This window comes from Fragaria vesca, unplaced genomic scaffold, assembly GCF_000184155.1.
Source record: "Fragaria vesca subsp. vesca unplaced genomic scaffold, FraVesHawaii_1.0 scf0513018, whole genome shotgun sequence".
In the NCBI taxonomy this organism is placed as follows: Eukaryota; Viridiplantae; Streptophyta; class Magnoliopsida; order Rosales; family Rosaceae; genus Fragaria; species Fragaria vesca.
Genome location: NW_004443419.1, coordinates 1 through 22,273, shown reverse-complemented (window position 1 = coordinate 22,273; position 22,273 = coordinate 1). Strand labels below are relative to the sequence as shown.

Genomic DNA, 22,273 nt, shown 5'->3' with positions numbered 1-22,273 from the left:
TATAAACCCTAACTATCGTTAGCTAGTTTAATTCCATTGTACGTACCATAATGCCATTTGTTTTAGCTGTTTGCCATGTTCTCTATGTGTCGTTTCAATAATACAAATATAAACTGCCCCAATGTGGCAAGTTTGTTGCCCTTCCATCGATGAAGTTTTTGTTTTCTCCCTCATTTTGATACTAAGACTAACGTATATATCTGCATACGCATGCATTCCCAATTTGCATATTAATCTAACATAATCGAGTACCCTCTGACTTTAATTGGACTATGAACTGACCATCAAATTAAGAAACTAATGCATTGATCAACGGTTTTGTAGTGCTGTCGTTTGCACATGTTTTTCCATTCATAGGCTCAGATACTACTATTAACCTAGTTTATTATAACAACTTGATGAAGTACATATGAGAAGTTATACATGTTTCTTCTTCATGATTTGTTGATGAGAAGTTTTTTTTTTGAAACATTGATAAAAACAAAGTCCAATAATGACTATACATATATCATCCACTTACTTCTCAATAATCGCTGTAGAATCTATACTGATTTAAAGAAACGAATCTGATTTCATTATATATAAAGCAACGGCCTACGCGCACAACGAATATTGCACAACTCTGTTATCTTTTCTCGTCATCATAACATGTTACTTTTTTCTGGCTTGTTTCTTTTTCAAACAATCTCGAGTACAACTAAATAGATAATCAAATTGTGTCTGAGATAATAAAGAGTCAACACATCGCACGATTAAGAATAATATCTACTATCCACTCAGTTTCTCGCAAATAACATCGAATGATTCAAATACATTTTTTGTTTTTGTCGTCGGTCTTTATTTTTGTAATTTTATTTCTCAAATTACTGTTTGAATATTTGTGAGATAGTTAATTAGTTGTATATATCTGAGATGTTCAATCAAGCACATCTAATCATGGTTAGGTTGCATATATGATTAAGAAAAATTAGTTTTAGGTACGGTAAGTAGAAAACAGCTAGGTGACTAGTTCCTCACAATTATGATTAACCAAGAATTTCAAAAAAAATGATTAACCAAGAGTCATTTTCACAAGGTGGGTATGGGAGGTTCCGCAATTAGGCATGATAAACAAGATTAGGACCTGTAAATCAATTTGCACCAAGCAAATCAAACTAGCAAACTTAGTCATTGTTTCCATGGCTCTCAACACTAAGGTCGAGCTAGATCAACTACCATGAACTTATGAACTGCCACGAGGCTACCCTATGGAAAGCCACCAATTATATGTCATCGTGGTTTTGTAATCAGGTTTCCGGCAATAACGAATCATCAAAGAAAGTTATTCATAATCAAAACCAATCCAGAATTTCTGGACCTCGCTGTCACTTTAACAAAGTTACTAGAATTTTCTCTAAAAGAGTACCATGTTTTTCTCTACAAAGTTAATCATATGTTATTACGATTTACGAACTTAATTATGGAGAAGGAAGCAGGTAATCAAACACTAGGGTTTTCAGTATACAACTAATTTATTAGTCCATTCTTTTTAGGGGTTTTTAGGTTTAAAAACACGTGCCCAGCTTTAGTCCACCAGCTCAAACTCACAGCATTATTAAAGTAATTAATTCTTAATCCTATACTTAAGAGCTTGCTTTAATCAGATCTATGACCAAGCAGCAGGGGACCATTTTCTCCATAATTGATGAGTTTGAGTTTTTTAACTCTTTAATTTTTCTCTTTAATTGGGATGTAGATCCTCATTGTTCTACGAATTATTTAATTTTAAATTCTACTTCTTCTACTTGTAATCAGACAGTAAAATCCTAATTTCACGTAAGATTAATTAGTTTTCTCTTTTAAAATAGAAAACCCTAATTTCATGTATAGCGCGCTGCTTGGGTTTAGTTTAGATACATTGTTCTTCTAAAATAGTTAATCCGTTTAAGAGAGTAAAATCCATTATTCAGAAGGTAAAATCTGATTGTAGCAAGCTTGGAATATAACTACAAATCAAAAAAAGAAAAGAAATGAAACTTGGAGATTTGCCTGTGCGCTGACCGGGGTATTTGTCATATTGCAGAACTTTTCCATGGGGCTATACACACATATATACATACATATAGACACATCGATCTAAGCTTCTATATAAACCAGCAAACTGAGAGGAGCAACGTGTCTGTGTTTAAGAGGATCAAGAACATATTTCTTAGGGGGAGATGGTAGATAACAGAGGCAACAACAGCAACAGTATTATTAGTTCAGACTCCAGAGAAGGGTTTAACTACAATTTCTCAGGAGATCGTGACCATCACGATGATATGATCAAGGAGCAAGATCGACTGCTTCCTATAGCAAACGTCGGTCGAATCATGAAGCAAATCCTTCCCCCAAATGCGAAAATCTCCAAAGAGGCCAAGGAAACCATGCAAGAGTGCGTCTCCGAGTTCATTAGCTTTGTGACCGGAGAAGCCTCAGATAAGTGTCACAAGGAGAAGAGGAAGACGGTGAACGGCGACGACATTTGCTGGGCCTTATCCACGCTGGGGTTCGACGACTACTCGGAGCCGCTGAAGAGGTACTTGCATAGGTTCAGGGAATTGGAGGGGGAGAAGGCTCAGCAGAGCAAAGCCAACAGCGGAGGTGAAGATCAAAGGAACGAAGTGGTGGAGGTGTCACCGACAAGAGCAAGTACCACTTCCAGTTCTACTCCATTAATGAAGTTCAATATGATGAATATTGAAAGGGGTAATAGCTCAATCCCTCGGCGATTCTGACTGGTATGAAGCTAATATACTTAATTAATTTAAGATCAAATTTGTATGTCTTATTACAAGACCGTGGCTGGGTTTGATTTTAGGCTATGAATCCTGTTCTTTTCGTCTGGTGTGTTTTAATTACTTCTTTGATTGACTGTTACTAGCTCAATAATCATGTAAACATGTTGGAGCTAATCCTTTTGTCTTTACAAATTAATATAAGGAATTGGCGTCCGAGACCCAAAAGAAAAGAAAAAAAGAGAGTCTGATCTTTTCTTTTAGGTGGTTGTGTGAGATATACAGATATATATGGTGAGCTATATATATGTCCTTGTTTTCTATCTGGATTTTGTCTATGAAATACGGTACGGTACTTATTGTACAGGTTAACTATATATATTGCGCATTTGCTCGCTAATTTAACTTTATTGTTCTCTGAAATCTTGCTAATCTTTCCTTTTCAAGTGCGTCCTGAATCCAAGAGGTAGTAGTGAATGGTGATAATTGTCGCTTATATACATGGGGACGAAACCATACTGATAACTTTAGATAATTTGCCAAGTGCGGCAGCCATGCCATTAGGGTTTTCGCCCTTTGGTTATGGTGTTTATAGCTACTCCCCAAAGATGAATTATATATAATCTATTTCAGTTTACTTTGATCTCAACCTTCATATGCTCCTTCTCCGGAACACTCGCCTAATCCTCCAAAAGAAAACTATAAAAGAATTACAGAACAAAAATTATTACTTTTTAAGTTTCATTATATATATATATATATATGTTTGATCATGTTGGTGAGCTGTGACTTGGTTGGTTAGGTAGTCTAATCAACAATGTTAAGATCATGGATTCAAACATCACTGACGTATATATTGTGCGTGAGTTTATAATAAAGAAAGTTTGAAAAAAAAAAAAAACTTAGCTCATGGAGCTAATTAACACTTCAGCCAACAAAAGAGATACAACCCTGTCTATATTTGAACCATATAGGCATGCTAGCTAGCGGCGTAGCTAGAGGGACGAGAGAAGTCAGCTGACGTCCCTCATATATTAGATTAGGTCATAGTGTTATATGATTGGTCAGTTTTTTTTATGGATATATGATGCTGGCACTAAATTTGACCATTCTAAAATTTAACCAATAAGAGAAAGAGTTTGACAAAAAATATTAATTACAACAATTAGTAGTGTTTAACTCCTATCATGTGTGTTTATCGAGAAAATAACTCCTATCACGTGTGGGTTTCTTTATTTTTTTTTAAAGATTCATAATCCTAATAAATGATTGATTGCTTCCCCCTTTAATATATAACAATTAAAACAGATTCCTAGTTTAACTTCTTTTTTGTCTTTTAAATTAATATTTTCCTAATCAATAAATTATTGTGATTGATTTCTCGTATACCTCTATAAACAGTTTTAATCGTTTTTTTGCGTATTCTTTTTTGTTGTCCTTCAGTAATTTTTTTCATGTCGTCGACAACCTTCATAATTAAAAACTTGCAATTATGGATGCTTTAGAAGATTATACTTGTAATTATTGTGATTGAGATTTGTTATTTTATTTTCGGTATTCTAATGATTTATAATTTTTTATATTATTCATAAAAAATTATATTTTTATTTTATGTGGCATTATTGTTTAAATTTTTGACCCTTATACTTGTAGTTTTTGGCTACGCCACTGATGCTAACTATACTATATATAGCTCATGTGTAACAGTGTGGTGAGCAGAAATGATTTACTAATTAATTCATTGTTGGAATTTCCTAGTGTAAACTGCTATTAGGGTTTGGGTTTCTTTTATATGATCGAGTATATATGTAGTCTACTTCAGGAACACACATTATTCCAACGGTACGGTTGATCTACATATTAGATCAACTGCTGTGTGTTGATTTTGTTGAATTTTATGCTGCAGCATTATATATACCATAAGTTAATTCCTCGACAACTTTCAGATCTTGAGATCAAAAGTCGTTGGTCATTCCTATATGGTGTGAATGAGATCGATCTGACAGTGAAAATATTACATGAGATCGAAATTCATTCTTTCATTTTATGGTTCTCTTCTGTTACTAAATTTCATCAGTATTTCAGCTTGCTACAGCATAAAAAAGCTCGCTGCGTACTTACTTTTGTAATGTATCAGATCGATTTAGGTTATTCTTGTTTCTTAATTTGGTGGAAACTGTAGGATCTTGATCTTCATTAGTGTGTATATATTATCCTAGCCTGGTACTGCATATCGATTTAATTTCATCGATCGATCTGTTCTGTAACTCTTTTACATCTAGCCAATTGCTAGAGACAATCAACACAGACGGCGCAGACTACAAACTTGGGGCTAGCTCGACCTTACTTCCTGACAAAACCCCAAATTTATGTGAAAAATAAAAGGAGCCAGTTGATCGAGCTGATTTATTATGCAGCCGATATTGATGTGCGTCTTGATAGTTCATAGTTGCTTTCTCTTCGTTTTCTAACCACGGTCCATTCCTTATTTTATATCTTTTACTGTGAAGAGGGTAGGGTACTTTGTAAATTACTTTCTAAGCTTAGGGTTTACCTTGATATATAATTTAACCCTAGTTAAAGACAGCTATATATATATGTGTGTGTGTTTTTACATCCGGGACCTTATATGGCTCAACCTTCCATGCATGGTTAATTTTGTCGTTAAAACCCCATCAGGTCTCGATCATGCCGACGATTTAAGTAGTTTTAAAATGATTCAAATGAAGTGAACTTGGATCATCTTCCCACAAGTGAGGATGCATATATGACTAGCTAGCTCTAATATTATTTCAAATTCTTTCGATGTTTATGCCTTCATTCTTCGCAGATGAGACAAAAGAGGAGAGACTGGTACTGAAATATTATTAATTCTAAGGTTTCTCTCATATCAAATACTTTACTTATATATTTTCCATCTTGATATATGATAAAACCATGCATCTCAGCTATTTCGATAGCTACAAATAAAAGAAAGAAAAAAAATATACTTAACTGAGAGTCTGAGACAATGAAATGATGGATCTGGAAACCTAAAGCTACCGTCAGGAATCAATTAGTTGCTTGATAATGCATTTCTTGATTTTCACTTTATCACAACCTCTTTCTTTTACAAGATGAAGAGTACTGTAATGAGGGAAAATTCTAGTATATATTAGTACATATAGGAACGTGAGTGTTTGTGTGTGTCCTGGAGAAAATGATAAACAAGAGCCCAGTAATGGAATCTGCCAAATAAGAACCCTAAATCTGACATAGGCATGCGTGCTTTATGAGTTGTTCATGTGACACCTAGCAGAGTTCCCAATTCTACACGTGCCGGCATATATATTTTGTCTATTTGGATCATTATACTTTCCGGCTTGTAGTGGTTTCATGTCAAAACTCAAAAGGATGAGATGAATTAGTTAAGAACATACATATATACAAGTCCAGCACCTTGCACACATCTTTGTACGGAGTTTAATTAGGAGAGTCCTAATAAACATATAATTCTCTGCAAAATGCATCGGCAGAGCAACATCTATATATTTTATATACTAATTACATTACCTCAATACTATATATCTAAGGCTTCTGAGCGCAAACCTTAACCTGATCAGAATTTATCAATTTTATTAATAGAACCTTCCTATATATTTGATCGAGCACTAGATAGTTACTCAATCATCTATTTAGCTACACTAATCTTAAGTTGTACATGAATCTTAAAGACTTGTACACATCCATCCACCTTCAAAGCCTTTCTGCGTGTAGATCGAACTATAGTTCGTAAGTCATGCCCACTTTTAACATGCGCTTGTGAGGAATATCAAACACTTTTTCACTTTGTCTCAGATTTCTCGTCAAGAAATTGTAAGCATAATCAATCAAGATCCTTTTTGCTAACCCAGCTCCTTTAGCAGACGTCACTTCATTCTCGCCAATTAGGTGCACCACTCCCCGGCGCCACGCTTTGTCAATTGCGTCAATCTCTGTCCCCAACACATCATCTTGTTGTTTCTTTTGATCTTCATCATCATCCAATACTTGCTTTACATCCTCGTTCTCGCTCTCATTCTCTTGATGACCATTTCCATTATCCAGCTCATGATCATCACCTAATAACTCAGCAGAAACTTCTTTTTTCAATTTCTCTCCATTTGTTTTGTGCATAGTTGTTTGAGATTGCCAAAAGTCATCCCTTATGAAGTCTTTCAATTTTTCTACCAGCAATCCTTCAAAGGGTTCATTCTCATTTCGAACATCTGTGTACCCATATCTAGCGACACATCGGAACACGTTAAGCTCCCTAGGCTCCACTCTGCGGAAAAGAAAACGCTCCTCCATAGGAACCTTGCTTATTGGTAACGATTTGATGGAGACAAAAACCAAGACTGAGTGCAAAGCAGGCACATTCTCCGCGTAATGATTGAAGATTGGAGGAATTCCTTGAACGAGTTCTGAGTAGAACATGGCGAGGCCAGGCATGCGGCAGAAGTTTTTGTCCACAGCAAGTTGCCTGAGCTTTTCTGGGGAAATTTTGTGATCGAGCTCGTAGTAGTACTTTCTTCGATGAACATCGTTCCACACAAACATTATGAGCATCAATAAAAGCGCAAATCCGAGAGGAAGATATCCACCTTGATCAAACTTGTAGAGCACCGAACTTAAGTACATGAGCTCCACGCTTCCGATGACAAGAACATATGAAATGATGAGAAGTATATGGGTTTTCCAAATCATAATCATGATTAACACCAGGAAGGCCGATGTAAGCGTCATTACAAATACAACTGCTATGCCTGTAATGAATTCATAAATTCTTTAATTAGTTTCAGACTAATTAATATATCAGTGGAAGATTATCTTAAATGGAACGTATATGTTCACTTACCGTATGCATTTCCAATCTTTGTGGTGCTTCTGAAAACCAAGGTCACTCCAACACAAGCCAACATCAGAAGGTAGTTGACCTCCGGAATGTAAACTTGTCCTTCATACTTGGTCGATGTGTGCACAATTTTCACACGAGGGAAACACCCTAGTGAAAGGGATTGTTGGATGATTGAGAACGTACCTGAAATCATAGCTTGACTGGCTATGATTGATGCCATTACAGCAACTCCAAACATAGGCCAATACAAAGGTTCTGCATATGCACAACATAATTCGATCGTATGTTAGCTAGTCACATCTTAGTCAATTAGATGTTTATGATCATTGAGGTAAGAGCATAAATTTACTTGGTATGGACTCAAAGAACGTGTCTGAAACTAGGCTCTTGTGCTCGCGAAGAAAAGAGGCTTGTCCTGTGTATGCGAGCAGGAGAGCTGGGTAAGTCACTGAGCACATACTAATCTGAATGGATCGAACTGTGAAGTGGCCAACATCGGCAAACAGAGCTTCAGTTCCTGCATTTTATGAATAAATCACCATCTTATTCACATGTATCTTTATTACTATATATATATATATATAAAAGTTGTTACGTGAAAAATAATTGAGGAAGTAAATTAATAAAACCTGTAATGGCAAGGACAATGCCACCAAGGGAAATCCAAGCATCTCCTTTGTTTCTCTTGAAGTAATCGACTATGTATTGTGGATTTAGAGCTTTTAAAACTGTTGGATCGTATTTGAAGAAATTGTACACGCCAATGCCACCAATGAGGGTAAACCAAACACAAATAATTGGTGCAAAACTGTAGCCAACTTTGTCAGTTCCAAATCTTTGAGCCATGAATAGGCAAACCAAGATGCATACTGATATCCATACAATCATATCTGTAAACAAGAGAAAAAAAGCCACAAATTAACTACTTGTCAAGAATTATGCAAATCCAAATGACGCATATATTGATGAATTATGATTTCAACTTGAAACTAAATAAGGCAAGCACTTGTACCGTCTGTCATAGCAGATGTAGCTTGTTTTATCCCTCCAACAGCCGATAGAACTGTCATGAAATCGGAATATAAAATATGCATGTTATAACGATTATAGATTTAGGCAAAATGATATTCTTGATCAAGAGTCTTTTAAGTGAGACGACCTTAAATAACATGCTGATGTCATAGAGAAGTATATAACAAACAATATAGTGAAGATATCTGATGAAGAGACTGAGGAGATGTTCATTATCACTCCACTAAAGAAATTCTCGAAAATTGGAAGTGAAACAAGATTTCATAAAGGCCTGGTTCTGATTAATAGATTACCTGAGATGCAAGGAGTGAGGACACCATCACCAATAACCATAGAAGTACCAAGCATGGTGGCAAAGAGTAAAAAGTATTTGGCAAACTTGCTGTTCTCTAGTTTTGATTTAAGCTTTGATGCCCTCCTTAGACGTTTGCTAGGCAACTCAAGTTGGAAATTTGAAACATCGCGGTCTTCAGCTTGTTGACTCGGAGTTAAACTAACCTTGGCATATCGACACAACAGAGAGTACAGTGCAAACGTCCCTCCTACCAAAATCAAATTTAACATCGTAAAGATGATCTCAACATGTGAAACTTGAGTAAAAAATCAAAACTAACTTTTTAAGAATAATATCAACATGAAAAACATGAGTAAATAATGTTATGTATTTCGAATGAATATTGCTTCATACATGATGAAATGACTAGCTTGCCAATTGAACCTGATGATAGATAAGTTTCTCCCCAGTTTTTGCCTCGACCAATATTAATTGTTGGTTCCCAGTGAGGTGTTTTCTTAAGTCTTTGTCTTTACCTTTGGACTTTTGGACACTTTAATTGAATATCTGATACATCAAATTGGACTTTTGGTCGTGCTTGGAAAATGGAAGATAAATCTGACAATATTTCTATCTAAATCATTGTAGAAAAGTGTTATTATATATAGTACCAAGCGAGTTGTATGAACACAATTCCGGCTGCTAGTGGCACTGGATATATATTTCTATTCAAACGCGCATCAGTAGTACAAGATATGCACCAACATATCTAGGTTGTGTTATCAGATGGGAAGTATAATTGGCCAAATTAAAACTGATGTTGAAACTCGTTGTTTTCTTCATTAATCGAAGCTTAGATTATATCCCTCGTTATATAGCAATCACTAAAAGAGTAAACCTTTGATTCTTTCCCTAAGAGAAACTTGAAATAGTATATGAATATATAACAGTACGTTGGTTAATATATTTTGTTTGCAGGAGGAGCTAGATCTTACCGTCGCCATTATCGTTAGCTTGGAGGACGATGAAAACGTATTTGATCAAGGGGATTAAGGTGATGGTGTATATGATCAAAGAAAGAACACCCAAAATATCATCTGTGTCCTTGATGCCTTTGCTGAAGGTACTCGCATACACATATAGAGGTGATGTACCAATGTCTCCATAGACTATTCCAATGCTCTGAAATGCTAGTTGCAAGATTACAGACCAACTTGCATCCTGGATACAAATGAAAACAATTCCATCAAAATTTCCAAGTTGTTATAGTTCTGGTACTTAATTTGTCTTGATAATCGAAGGCTCGGCTAGGTAATAATATGTAAAGCTCAAATGTAAGCATACAAAGACAATAACAAGTTTACTTATGAACATGATAATAAGAACCGACCGTGGAGCTATGGCCGTGGTGACCGTTGACACTGCGTGACTCGATGTCCAAGGAGTCAAATCTACGTAACTTTTGCCATGAAAGTTTCTTGGTTTTGAGTTGTCGATGATGAGCTTCTTCTTCTTGACAATCATGGCTTTCTGTACGATCTGCAGCGTCTTCTAATATTGCATCTTCAGGCATTTCTCAGAGAGAGAGAGAGAGAGAGAGAGAGAGAGAGAGAGAGAGAGAGAGAGAGAGAGAGAGAGAGAGAGTTGGAATCTGAGGGTGTTGTGAGCAACAAAGTGTTGAATTCCTAGCTAGGACTGAGGATGAAGAGGTTGATTATTTATAGAATAACGAGGAAGAGCCCACGTACTCGTTTGAGTCGTTTCTATACGTAGGATCGAAATATTTGAAGAAATTAAGAAGAAATTAGCATAATAAGTTAGCTAGCTATCTGCGGTCCTATTGTAGACTTGTAGCGAGTGTTAGGAACCTGGACAACACATATGGTGAACCAAAGACGAGTGAAAACTAACAGCACCAAACTGATTGATGTGGGAAGACAAACATGTTGATGTGTACACCATATAGATCAATCTTGCGGATCATCTAATTAAGTTATCACCTACTAAATTACAGTTATCACCTCAAACCTAGGCTATTACACTCTTGCAATATTTTAATTAGTACTAGTTTCTTAATCCACTCAAAAGCACACATGATCGAAACATAATGATTTGGTTATTTTGAACAAAATTTAACAAAATTATTTACATAATCATATTTCTAATCACTCAGTTTCGTTTGGTCTAATATTTTTTGTAAGTAAGAGGTCATGAATTCAACTCATCATAATATATTTAATTTGTTGTAGCCTATCGATCGACAAACTTGTTTAATTAATAACTTAATTGTTCATGTTTTGCACTTTCTTAACATTTCCTTTCCATCAAGAGGAGTTTTGGATATTGGTGTAAGGATTGGGGAGGAGTGTTTACTACTATAACTATTGGAAGTAGAGAGGTCTTTTTGTCCCTTGGTTATTGAGTCTTACTTTTTACTGTACATCTTTACTTTACTTTACTTTCTACTGTATAGCTTTTCAGTTAGTTCCATCTCTCTTATATAAAAAGAGTAGATCTGTAATCTTTCTGTTAATCAAGAATATATCAGAAAACTTCCACAAGATTTTGTGTCCAGTTTTCTTCATGGTATCAGAGCAGGAATCCAAGGCCTGTCTCTGTATCTCTTCTTGATTATATCTGATTTCTTCTTTCCTCTGTGGAAGAGAAATTTATTCAGAGTCTTTTTCCTCTGATTTCTTTTTCTGATTTCTTCATCCTGTTATGGAAGAGAGATCTGTTGAGAGGTTTTTTGTACCCTCATCTGTCTCCGATGTTGGAATGAATCCAAATCGGTGTTTTAGATCTATGGAGGTGAATAAACCAGAAGGTAAGCCTTCTGTGAAACGCCTGGGTAATCTTACAAGCATATGGAATGAGTTTGTTGCCTATCTCAGCAAGAAGCAGATACAGACCAGATGCGAAGAAGAGAATATGTCTGGGAGAGAAAGCCACTCTGCAATCCTTAAACAATTTTCTGGGTTTCTTACAGAAACTGATTTTGGTTCACATGAAGAAGCTTCAGGTACTCTATCAACTTTGTCCACTGCTCTCACTGTTTGTGCTGAGAATAATTATTGGATTATAGACTCAGGAGCTACGGATCATATGACAAACAAACTTCAAAGTTTACATGATTTCAAACAATTGCCCATTCCTTCAAGAGTGTCTCTTGCAAATGGCCATGGTGCCTCTGTTTTGGGAAAAGGAAAAATTGCATTGCTTTCTAATCTTATAGAGTCAGTTGCTCTGTATGTTCCTTCTTTTCCTTTTCAGCTTTTATCTGTTGGAAGAATTACAAATACATTAAAATGTCTTGTTATATTTTCTCCTTATAATGTCATATTCCAAGATATCATCACCAAGAAAACAATTGGTGAAGGCTTCCTTTTGAATGGTCTTTACTATTTGTCCAAAACTTCTTTTGCGTCTAGGAGTTTCAAGTTGGCTTAAGTTCTATACAAGATCATAATCTATGGCACCAACGTCTGGCTCATCCATCTGAAAAAGTCATGTCATGTTTGTTTCCAAATATGTGCAAATCAGACAAACAATGTGATGTTTGTCATTTGTCAAAATCTTCTAGATTGCCTTTTCCAAATTCTCTATCAAGGGCTCATAAACCCTTTGAAATTGTTCATTCTGACCTTTGGGGTCCTATTCTTGAGTCACATGATGGTTTTAAGTATTTCATAATCTTTGTTGATGATTTTACAAGGATTACTTGGTTGTATCTTCTTAAATTCAAAAGTGAAGTTTTTAATGTCTTCAAAGACTTTCATAAACTTGTCAACACCCAATTTTCATCTCACATTCAAATTTTAAGATCTGATAATGGCTCTGAGTATATGTCCAATAGCATGTCACAATACTTGAGCACAAATGGAATTCTACATCAGACTAGTTGTGTTGGTACGCCTCAGCAAAATGGCATTGCTGAGAGACAGAATCGGGATCTTTTGGAGAAAACAAGAGCTCTGATGTTCCAAATGAATGTGCCTAAGCAGTTTTGGTCTCAAAGTGTGCTCACTGCCACTTATCTCATCAATCGGTTGCCTAGTAGAGTGCTTGGTGGTAAATCTCCTCTTGAAGTGTTGAAAGGAAGGAAGATTGACATTTCTCACCTGAAAGTGTTTGGCTGCGTGTGCTTCGTTCACATACAAGCTAATAAAAGAGGGAAACTTGATCATCGGGCTGAAAAATGTGTGTTTTTTAGGTATTCATCAACTCAAAAAGGATACAAATGCTACAGCCCCTCCTCTAACAAGATCATTGTTTCCAGGGATGTTAGATTTGATGAGAATAGTCCTTTCTTTGCTGGGAAATCAGATGGTTACAGTCAAGGGGAGCCTTTATTTGATCTATTTCCAACACCTAATCTTCCTGTCGATGAGGATAGTAGACATCCTTTCCATCCTACTGCTTCAGTTCCAGCTTCAAGTTTCAGTCATCCAGTTGTTAGGGATTCCAGTCAATCTTCTCATCCTACTGCTCCAATTTCAGAAGTTCAGGCAGTGCCTCTTGATCCAGATGTTGATCAATCTGAATTACATGTGCAACCTGTTGTTGAGCCGCTTCTTTCTCCTCCAGTTGTACCTCGTAGAAATCCTACGCGAGTACGAGGTCCTCCAGCAAAACTTAAGGATTATGTGACATATGCTACGAGGTATCTAATGACTGTCTTCATTTCTTATAAAAGGTTCTCTTCTGCTCACTCTGCCTTTTTGAGTACTCTTGATAATAATCACGAACCTCAAAGTTTTGAAGAAGCCAATAATCATGATGTGTGGAAGCAAGCTATGGTTGATGAGCTTCATGCCCTTAATGAAAATAAGACATGGAGTGTGGTAAGGCTTCCTAAAGGGAAGAAGGCTGTTGGTAGTAGATGGGTTTACAAGACCAATTTTCATTCTGATGGGAGTGTGGATAGATACAAGGCACGATTGGTAGCTCGTGGGTTTACTCAAACCTATGGAGTAGACTACAAGGAGACCTTTGCTCCTGTTGCGAAAATGAGTACCGTGAGGGTTTTGCTATCAGTTGCAGTGAACCATTCTTGGCCTCTTTACCAAATGGATGTAAAAAATGCTTTTTTACATGGTGATCTCGAAGAGGAGGTGTATATGAAGCTTCCTCCTGGTCATTCTCAATCTCATGATCCAGATGTGGTGTGTAGACTTCATAAAGCAATTTATGGCTTAAAGCAATCTCCTCGTGCATGGTATGCCAAGTTTAGTTCAGTCCTTGAAGAAGTTGGTTTTCGTAGGAGCAATGTTGATTCCTCTCTATTTGTTCGGATTGGTTCAACTAGTAAGCTTGTTGTGCTTATTTATGTTGATGATTTGATTGTGACAGGTGATAACCTTGAAGAAGTTAATGTTCTCAAACAATCTCTTCATAGCAAGTTTGCTATTAAGGATTTGGGGCTCCTTAAGTATTTCCTGGGTATAGAGATGGCCACGTCTCACAAAGGGTTGTTTCTCAATCAAAGGAAGTATACTCTTGATCTGTTGAAAGATGCAGGAATGTGGGATAGCAAGCCTACCAACACTCCCCTTGACAGCAAGTGGGATATCAGGCCTGCCAGCACTCCCCTCTACAACAAGTTTCAGTTGAATGTTTCTAGTGAGTCTCTCCCAAATATCAGTTTTTATCAAAGGCTTGTGGGTAAACTTATCTATCTTACTATCACTCAACCTGATATAACTTATGCAGTAAGCATAGTGAGTCAGTTCATGCATGCTCCTACCATGGCTCATCTTCATATTGTCAAGCCCATCCTTCGCTACCTAAAAGGGTCTGTTGGGAGAGGAATCTTGATGAAACCAAATAGTCATACTGACATCATGGGCTACACAGATGCTGATTGGGCAGGAAATTCTCTTGATCGTAAGTCCACTACAGGTTTTTGTACCTTTGTAGGTGGTAACTTGGTTAGTTGGAGAAGCAAAAAACAAACTGTTGTTGCTCGTTCTAGTGCCGAAGCTGAATATCGAGCTATGGCTTCCACTGCTTGTGAACTTATTTGGCTGAAAGGATTGCTGTTTGATTTGGGATCCCCTAGCAGCCAACCCATATCTCTTTATTGTGATAATCAAGCTGCAATGCACATTGCCTCTAATCCTGTCTTTCATGAGAGAACCAAGCATATTGAGGTCGATTGTCATTATATCCGAGCTCAAGCTCAGTCCAAGGTTATTGATACACACTACATTCGCAGCCAAGACCAATTGGCTGACATCTTTACCAAATCTCTTTCCGCTGCTCAATTCCATCGACTCTTGGGCAAGCTTGGCTCAATGAATCCCCTTGATCCAGCTTGAGGGGGAGTATTGGAAGTAGAGAGGTCTTTTTGTCCCTTGGTTATTGAGTCTTACTTTTTACTGTACATCTTTACTTTACTTCACTTTCTACTGTATAGCTTTTCAATTAGTTCCATCTCTCTCTTACATAAAAACAGTAGATCTGTAATCTTTCTGTTAATCAAGAATATATCAGAAAACTTCCACAAGATTTTGTGTCCAGTTTTCTTCAATAACATTAACTGTTGGCTAATGTGCTTAGTACTGTACGTTAATCCATACATAAGTAAGCTTAGTGCAAATTAAGGTGATGGAAGAAAAAGATGATCACGAGCATTTTAGTCGTCGTCATCGTCGCTATCGATCCTCACGAGCGGCATGTGTATTGTTTATCTAAAACCCTAAACCAGATTCCATCACACGAAACTGGGAAAGGCTTCAACTGTTTGACTCTAGGGCAACCCAAAAATACTATATAATGCATATGCTCTACTGAGTCTACTCTCTCTCTATATATTACTTGAGCCAATCAGATTGCACTGGGTGTCATTTTTCGATGATTGTTTTCTGGTAATTTCTTACAACCCGATCTGAATATTCTGGTCAAGATACCTAGCTTGTTATATTATATTGACCACGAACAGAAATGAAGTTCCTAATTTTCACGTTATTAGTTGTGTGTAATACGTGTGAGGAAAGTTCAAGGCACGTTTCAGTTTCATTTACAAAGTTTTTGACCATTCTAGTGAATCTCATGATCGATCAAGATGTGGTTCTAGTTCATGATTCTCGAGTTTGAGTTTACCAGCTTTGTTAGTTTTCCATTTTTAGTTAAGCATGTCAAGTTGTTTGTTGAGTTCAAGAATACTATTCAACACGAATTAGCTTGCCTTAATTTGCTTGATTTTCGTTGTACTACTTACTATTTCTGTATGTTTTAAATGTGTTAATTTTTTATCGACAATTTCATTAAAAAACAAAGATTATATCACATCGGATTAGGAACCTAGAGTAATCAAATTACTTCGAAAGTCTTTTCGTTAAAATATCATAATCTAAAATAATTGCGCGCTTTGTTATGACATTATTCAGTAACAAAGAATATTAATCAGTAGAAAATTGATTAACCAATTAATCTGCTCAACTCCTTGGGGACAAGAACAACCTACCTATATATATTTATATCTAATCAGAATCATCAGTTCGACATTAGCGTAATATAATCGTTGCTAAGCAAATGTTTAGCTGCTAAACCCCAGACACCATGCATGTGGCTTCTGTCTGCTAACAAATAGTAATTATTGATTAACCAATATATACTCTAATTTTGTCACAACTAATTAGCATATATTCTAATTTCTAAGTTATGATAATCAGATTGATTAGTATATATAAAACTTTAAATCTTGCCATCACAACAAACAACAGCAGCTATATCTATATCACTAATCCAGTACTTCTCAGTCTCTACCAGTCCAATAAGTTCTGCTTAATCTATGTCATTTCGACTAATCTAGTTGCCTCTGGTTGCCGGTTAAGCATCCACAAGAACCAAATGCAAGATACACTAAGTAAATCATGAACATGACTCTTATAAAAAGTTCAATTTCAGGTACCTGTAACAATCATTGAAACTTTTTAGCAAGCAAAACATAACAATCAGCATGCTCTAATTGAATAACATAAGACTCTGATGATCCTTATTAGATACAGATCACACAGTATTTACGCGTAAAATCGGTGTTGTTGACTTGTTAATTAGCTCACAAAATTCAAACAGAAGGAATAGTCTAATTAATAGCAATCGTCGTCATCGTGGTTGTTGTATTCCTTGTTGTTCAGAAGCACATATTTCACCATGCGAGAATATTCCAGCTCAAGAACAAATTAGCTACGTGTATTTCTGTTTGGCATCGAAAACTTGTAGTCAATTGCTACAAATTCTGGACAGTTTTTCACACCTGAATTCAACAAATAATGTAAATTTGGATTATGCAGTTCGACTTTTCTCTTATAGACGGCTGTGATAGATTGTTAACATGATGCTCAGGCATGAGATCCTTAAGAAAGTTATCCAATCGACTAGCCAATCACTCGCTAACACAAACTTTTGGTCGTATTGATCGTTTTAACTTGATATCAAATTCCAAATTGCCGAAAGTCCTAGTCTAGAACATCCGATCTTGATACCTCACTTCATGTTGGTTTAGAAGGTGTTCTGAAAACTTGTACGTGGAATAAGATATGCGTTAACTTAAAGTACAAGAAAATCCTCAACTAGTCCTCGTTTTAATGGTTCTCATTAAACTCCCTTATTTTGCATACACAATTATTAACTAGTTGTTCTTGTGGGATTACCCTTACATGTATCCCCTCTGTGATTTCTATCTCCAAGTGCAAAGTGGAACCAGGGAAAGCATTAAATTGTTAACTTGAGTTGATATAATCATAGTACACTAGTCCACAACGGTCTGTGTAGAACAGTCTTATTGCACGATCAAGGAAAGAGAATCATATTAGAGAGAAGTCACCCAGCAAAGGACTAGAAATTTTTCCATCATCAGCACATAAACTTGAGTACATGACCAAGGAATCCTCAGTATTCACAAAAATAATGCACATTAGGAGGAAATTACGTGCATATTAATACATGAGGGGGAATTATAGATACAAAATTGGTCATTCACCTACTCTGCCCATTTCACTCGGCTGGCTGACACAAAAGGATGACACACTATAATACAATACCCCAATCTCTTCAATTTTCAATCGTAGTTGTCCTATGCCCATGCATTTTTTCTGTGGAAAATTGAATGTTCAACCAACTCTTTAGCTGATGGTCTCAAGTCTGGATTTGGATCCAACATGATCTGAAATTCAAACAATATGATGCAATCAGCAACTCCATCACATTGTCCTTTTTATTAGACTAAACCAACTTAAGAATAGTATGATACTAAATGCATCTTCTTTTGAAACAGATTTCTTAGAAATAAGCTTAACTGTATCCAACATTACTACATACGAAGCAACATGCAGACTGCAGAGTTTCATATCCCATAAGTTCCATAACTACTTGCAATTTTCAGAATACCATACTGCATAAAAGATTTTACTGGAATCTATGATATGGGGCGGCTTTTATCAACAAACAGCATTTGATTTCTCATTTCAAGATTCAGAATAAAAGTTATAGCAAAAGAGAAGATAAAAATTTGTGTTCAAGTATTTTCTCAAATCACACATACTGAAGGACAAGTTCATACCTTAGCAGAAGAACTACACGAGTGACAACTTCACAATCATAAAGGAAAGCCAACAACTAAAGGAAAAGAGTACCTTGAGCAAGTTCTGAAGTTGCAAGGAGTAACTGGGGAGCAGTGGCAATTTTCCTTTCTTAAGATTTACGGTTTGAGGTCCGTCTACTAGTAAAGGTGAACCTCTAATAAGCTCATATATAGCAACTCCCAATGAGAAGATATCAGCCTTGTCAAGATAGTCATGTTTCTCATTCAGGATCTCTGAAGGCATATAGCGAGCATCACCCTCTTCAATTGGAAGGCTTTTATCAAGTAGAGTTGCACATCCAAAGTCACCAAGCTTATAAATACCATCTTTTGCATATATATTATCTGGTTTTACATCCAAGTGAGCTATTCCTCTCTTGTGCATAAACTGCAATGCCTTGGCAATCTGTATATATTTGTATATCAGAAACTTGTACATGTCAACAGAAGCCGAAAGCTTGAAAGACTAAAGAACAGTACATAAATGTCAAGGACTCTGTATATGTGCATGCATGCCTGATTCTGTGATGTGAATATGTTACATTATTTCTTGTTAATCATGTGCAGTGCAGCAGAATGGACTACTGATCCTTTCATACCTGTAAAGTTTTTAATTTATATCTATCATGTCAATTATGCTCAGGCCTATTTATCTTGGGTTTCTAATGTCAGTGTTAGTATTGCTATTTAAGAGTAGGGTTCTATAAATTGTAATTGTAAACATTATTATCATACTCGAATAAAAGAAACAACATCATTGTTGGTTAGCTTCTCCCCTCGGATAATTTTCCCTGCCAACCTTAGTCTATCTTTTGCTATTCCTATGTTTCATCTCTCTTCTTTCAACCCTGACTTCCTCATCTGTTCTCATTTCCTCTACAATCTGCATACTAGCCAATAGATGCAACATCACTGTAACATCCATTTATGATACTGTCTCTACAATCAAACAACCAAAGCCTAGAGATCATAACCAAAGCTGAACACGTAAAACATCATATACATGTCAGGGGAATAACATATGTTCAGGTGATGATAAGGAACGAATTTGGAATTAGGCATAGAAAAGTTTGGATTTCAATATGAACCTTCATCATAGAGAACAAGAAAACCTATGTTTACCTAGCAATCTTGTCTACGTCTTTGAAAAGTGAAGGTCTATGAGTTCTGCCATGTGGTAAAAATGAATACTTCTATGTGATATCTAGGAGTAGATTTGGTGCCAGTTTATGTTTACAGTATATTGCATGGGTTATTATGAAGTTTCAGCTCAGAAACTTGTCAATAAAATCACACAAACCTGATACAAGGCTACTAAAACCTCTCCCTCTGTGAAAGGTCTGGAAATATTGTTTACACATAAGCTGTGATCACATAGCTCCATCTGAATGTAGAGCTTCTCATTTTCAAACCAAGAAGTGTAGTACCCAACAATATTTGCATGGGATCCTGAAACAAGACAACGAGTTAAAACAAGTAAAAGATATTGATATAGTAGAAATAGATGAAAGAACAAATACAAAATAGTAAAGAAAAGCATACCCAGAGCTGCTAAGCATTGAACTTCCATCAAAGCTTTTCTCCTGTAAAGTATACAAATAACCAATGCATCATGAAACAAAATAGCTTTAATAAACGAAAGATATACCTAAAGCATGAGTAAGCAACCTTTCTGTGTCCAGATGCAATTGACTAATGCTTTGTTTCACAGCATACAAGCAACCATCAATTCGATTCAAGACTTTAAAAACATGACTGAAGTTCCCAGTCCCGATTTGCTGAAAAAGAAGAGCCCAAAAAAAAAAATTAACCAAGCTGTTAAGAAACTAACAATTTACATTCAATTCAAAACAATGGTTATCGATTGTTGAAATTTGTGGGATTCAATATATACCTCTATCTCATGAAAATCAGCACAATAACGTGAAAGGCCATTTCCATCCTTCATTGCAGGTAAGAAAGCTGGACATTGCATCATAATATGATTAGAATATGACGATTGAAAACCCGGTATCTTTAGCAGCAAACAACAACCCTTCAGTTCCATTAGCACATTGGAAATGCAGTAAAGGTTTTCTAGTCATGTCTTCATACTATTATAGTGAACAACACCTCTTTGAAAACTGACAAAAGAGTACCTGCACATTTCGATCTTTGATTGCCAAAAGGATCAATATCCATCTGTGAATCATCCTTTAGATATGGATTCTTAAAGCATGGAGGCGGCATAACCCGGCAGCGTAAAGCCACTGCAGATTGGGATACATAGTTTGTTGTCTTCCGCACTTCACTTACTGTTGTGTTCTCTATCTCTATATCTTCTATCCCAATTGCATCTTTTCCTACCTCCTGATTCCCGAACAAAGTGGGGCTAAGAGGATTCGATGAGATAACATCTGCATAAACCATGAATGCTCAATCACTAAACCCAATTGCCAAAAACCCACATTACCCAATAGCTTTGTCATCAAACAAAACACAATTTAGTCAATGAAAAAGCAATAAACAGTAAATTTTACAATCTAGTCTTACAATGTCCCTGTCGACGCCTCTTGGATTTGAGCGTAGTTTTCTCCGGGGATTTGGGGCATGGGATGTTTTCCTGTACAATACAAGTTTTTAAATATTTGAAAATAAAATAAATAGCTTCGAATTTAAGTAAATAATTACCTTAGTGCAGTCAAATCCGTTGAACGTATTATTCTGATTTTCCGGGGTGATATAATCCGGAGTGCTGTATTCATCAGAGCCTCAATAAGTTCCTCTTACTGATATCTTAAATCAAATACTATCAAGAATCAAATCATCCAGCTAAACGATGCAGAAACTTACCAGAAGAAGTCCTGGCTGAGAATGCCGCCATCCTTGTCGTCCGAACTGGGATCCACGTCAGCACCGAGAGAGGAAGAATAAGGAAGAGTGGGGTCGGAGGCCGCGGAGTCCAGAAGGGTCTGGAATCGAGCTGGGTCGGAATCGGGGAACGGCGATTGGTGGTGGCTTTCACTTAGGTGAAGCCTTTCCAGTGGTCCCTTCATTGCGCTCATCTTCAAGAAGCTCCGGTAGGGTTTACCCCAAAATTCCAGTCTCCGAGTCTCTCTGTGTTCTTCTTCTTCTTCAACTCTTTGGCTTCTCTTAGTTTTTAAAATATTAAAGAAACGAGAAGAAGGAAATAAATTAAAAAATTTGGGATTTATGGGATAATTCCGTAGTGGAAAGTATTTAAAATCGCGCGGGATAATTCAAAATTGGGTGTGATTGGGTGGACCAGGGCGTACTGTAAACCTAATCAGTCCACTCATGTTGATCGCTTGTCTTTAGGTCAATGATTCTTGGTTGACTTTTTTGATAGTTGGTGGTTGGATGTGAAGGAGTAGGTTACGTGTGACGAGTCGCGTGACAGAGTAATACGGGGACTTACCCGCTCCGGCGGGAAATAAAAGCATTTCAAAATTAGGGCGCGGTACCCGAGGAGGGATATTATTATTTTATTTGGTGTTGGATCCAGCCGGCAGAGAGAGGTTAGTGCATAGTGGGCTGCAATAGTTGCAACTATCCAGAAAACCAGACACACATGGCTTATGGTTTTGTGGGCCGAATTATGGTTTTTCTTTTTCTTGATGTAATTTATGAGTATTCGATGCAAAGATCGATAAATTTGTACGACCACAAACCAGAAACCAAAGTGTGAGTATCTTTATGATGATATGAAGGTCGATATCTAAAAATCAGGTTTTTTTTTTTTTTTTTTT

The 22,273-nt window shown here is 36.5% G+C and overlaps 3 protein-coding genes across 3 annotated transcripts; 1 reads left to right on the top strand and 2 right to left on the bottom strand.

Annotated features, from left to right (window-relative positions):
- Window positions 1-2,091: 2,091 nt before the first annotated feature.
- LOC101303182 (nuclear transcription factor Y subunit B-5-like) lies at window positions 2,092-3,051 on the top strand. Its single transcript, XM_004309628.1, has one exon. It carries the CDS (start codon window positions 2,199-2,201, stop codon window positions 2,754-2,756), a length of 558 nt encoding a protein of 185 aa, XP_004309676.1. The 5' UTR covers window positions 2,092-2,198; the 3' UTR covers window positions 2,757-3,051.
- A 3,339-nt stretch (window positions 3,052-6,390) lies between these two features.
- Window positions 6,391-10,511, bottom strand: LOC101310854 (potassium transporter 5-like). The gene is made up of 8 exons (XM_004309651.1): window positions 10,329-10,511; window positions 9,934-10,159; window positions 8,958-9,206; window positions 8,645-8,695; window positions 8,262-8,522; window positions 7,982-8,149; window positions 7,633-7,887; window positions 6,391-7,540 (listed from the first exon to the last, which is right to left on the bottom strand). The coding sequence occupies exons 1-8, from the start codon at window positions 10,509-10,511 to the stop codon at window positions 6,519-6,521; spliced, it is 2,415 nt and encodes an 804-aa protein (XP_004309699.1). The 3' UTR covers window positions 6,391-6,518.
- A 7,506-nt stretch (window positions 10,512-18,017) lies between these two features.
- Window positions 18,018-21,559, bottom strand: LOC101310282 (wee1-like protein kinase-like). Its single transcript, XM_004309650.1, has 10 exons — window positions 21,357-21,559; window positions 21,195-21,258; window positions 21,057-21,126; window positions 20,663-20,920; window positions 20,419-20,486; window positions 20,193-20,302; window positions 20,067-20,107; window positions 19,825-19,973; window positions 18,577-18,930; window positions 18,018-18,107 (listed from the first exon to the last, which is right to left on the bottom strand). The coding sequence occupies exons 1-10, from the start codon at window positions 21,557-21,559 to the stop codon at window positions 18,018-18,020; spliced, it is 1,407 nt and encodes a 468-aa protein (XP_004309698.1).
- Between the last annotated feature and the right edge of the window lie 714 nt (window positions 21,560-22,273).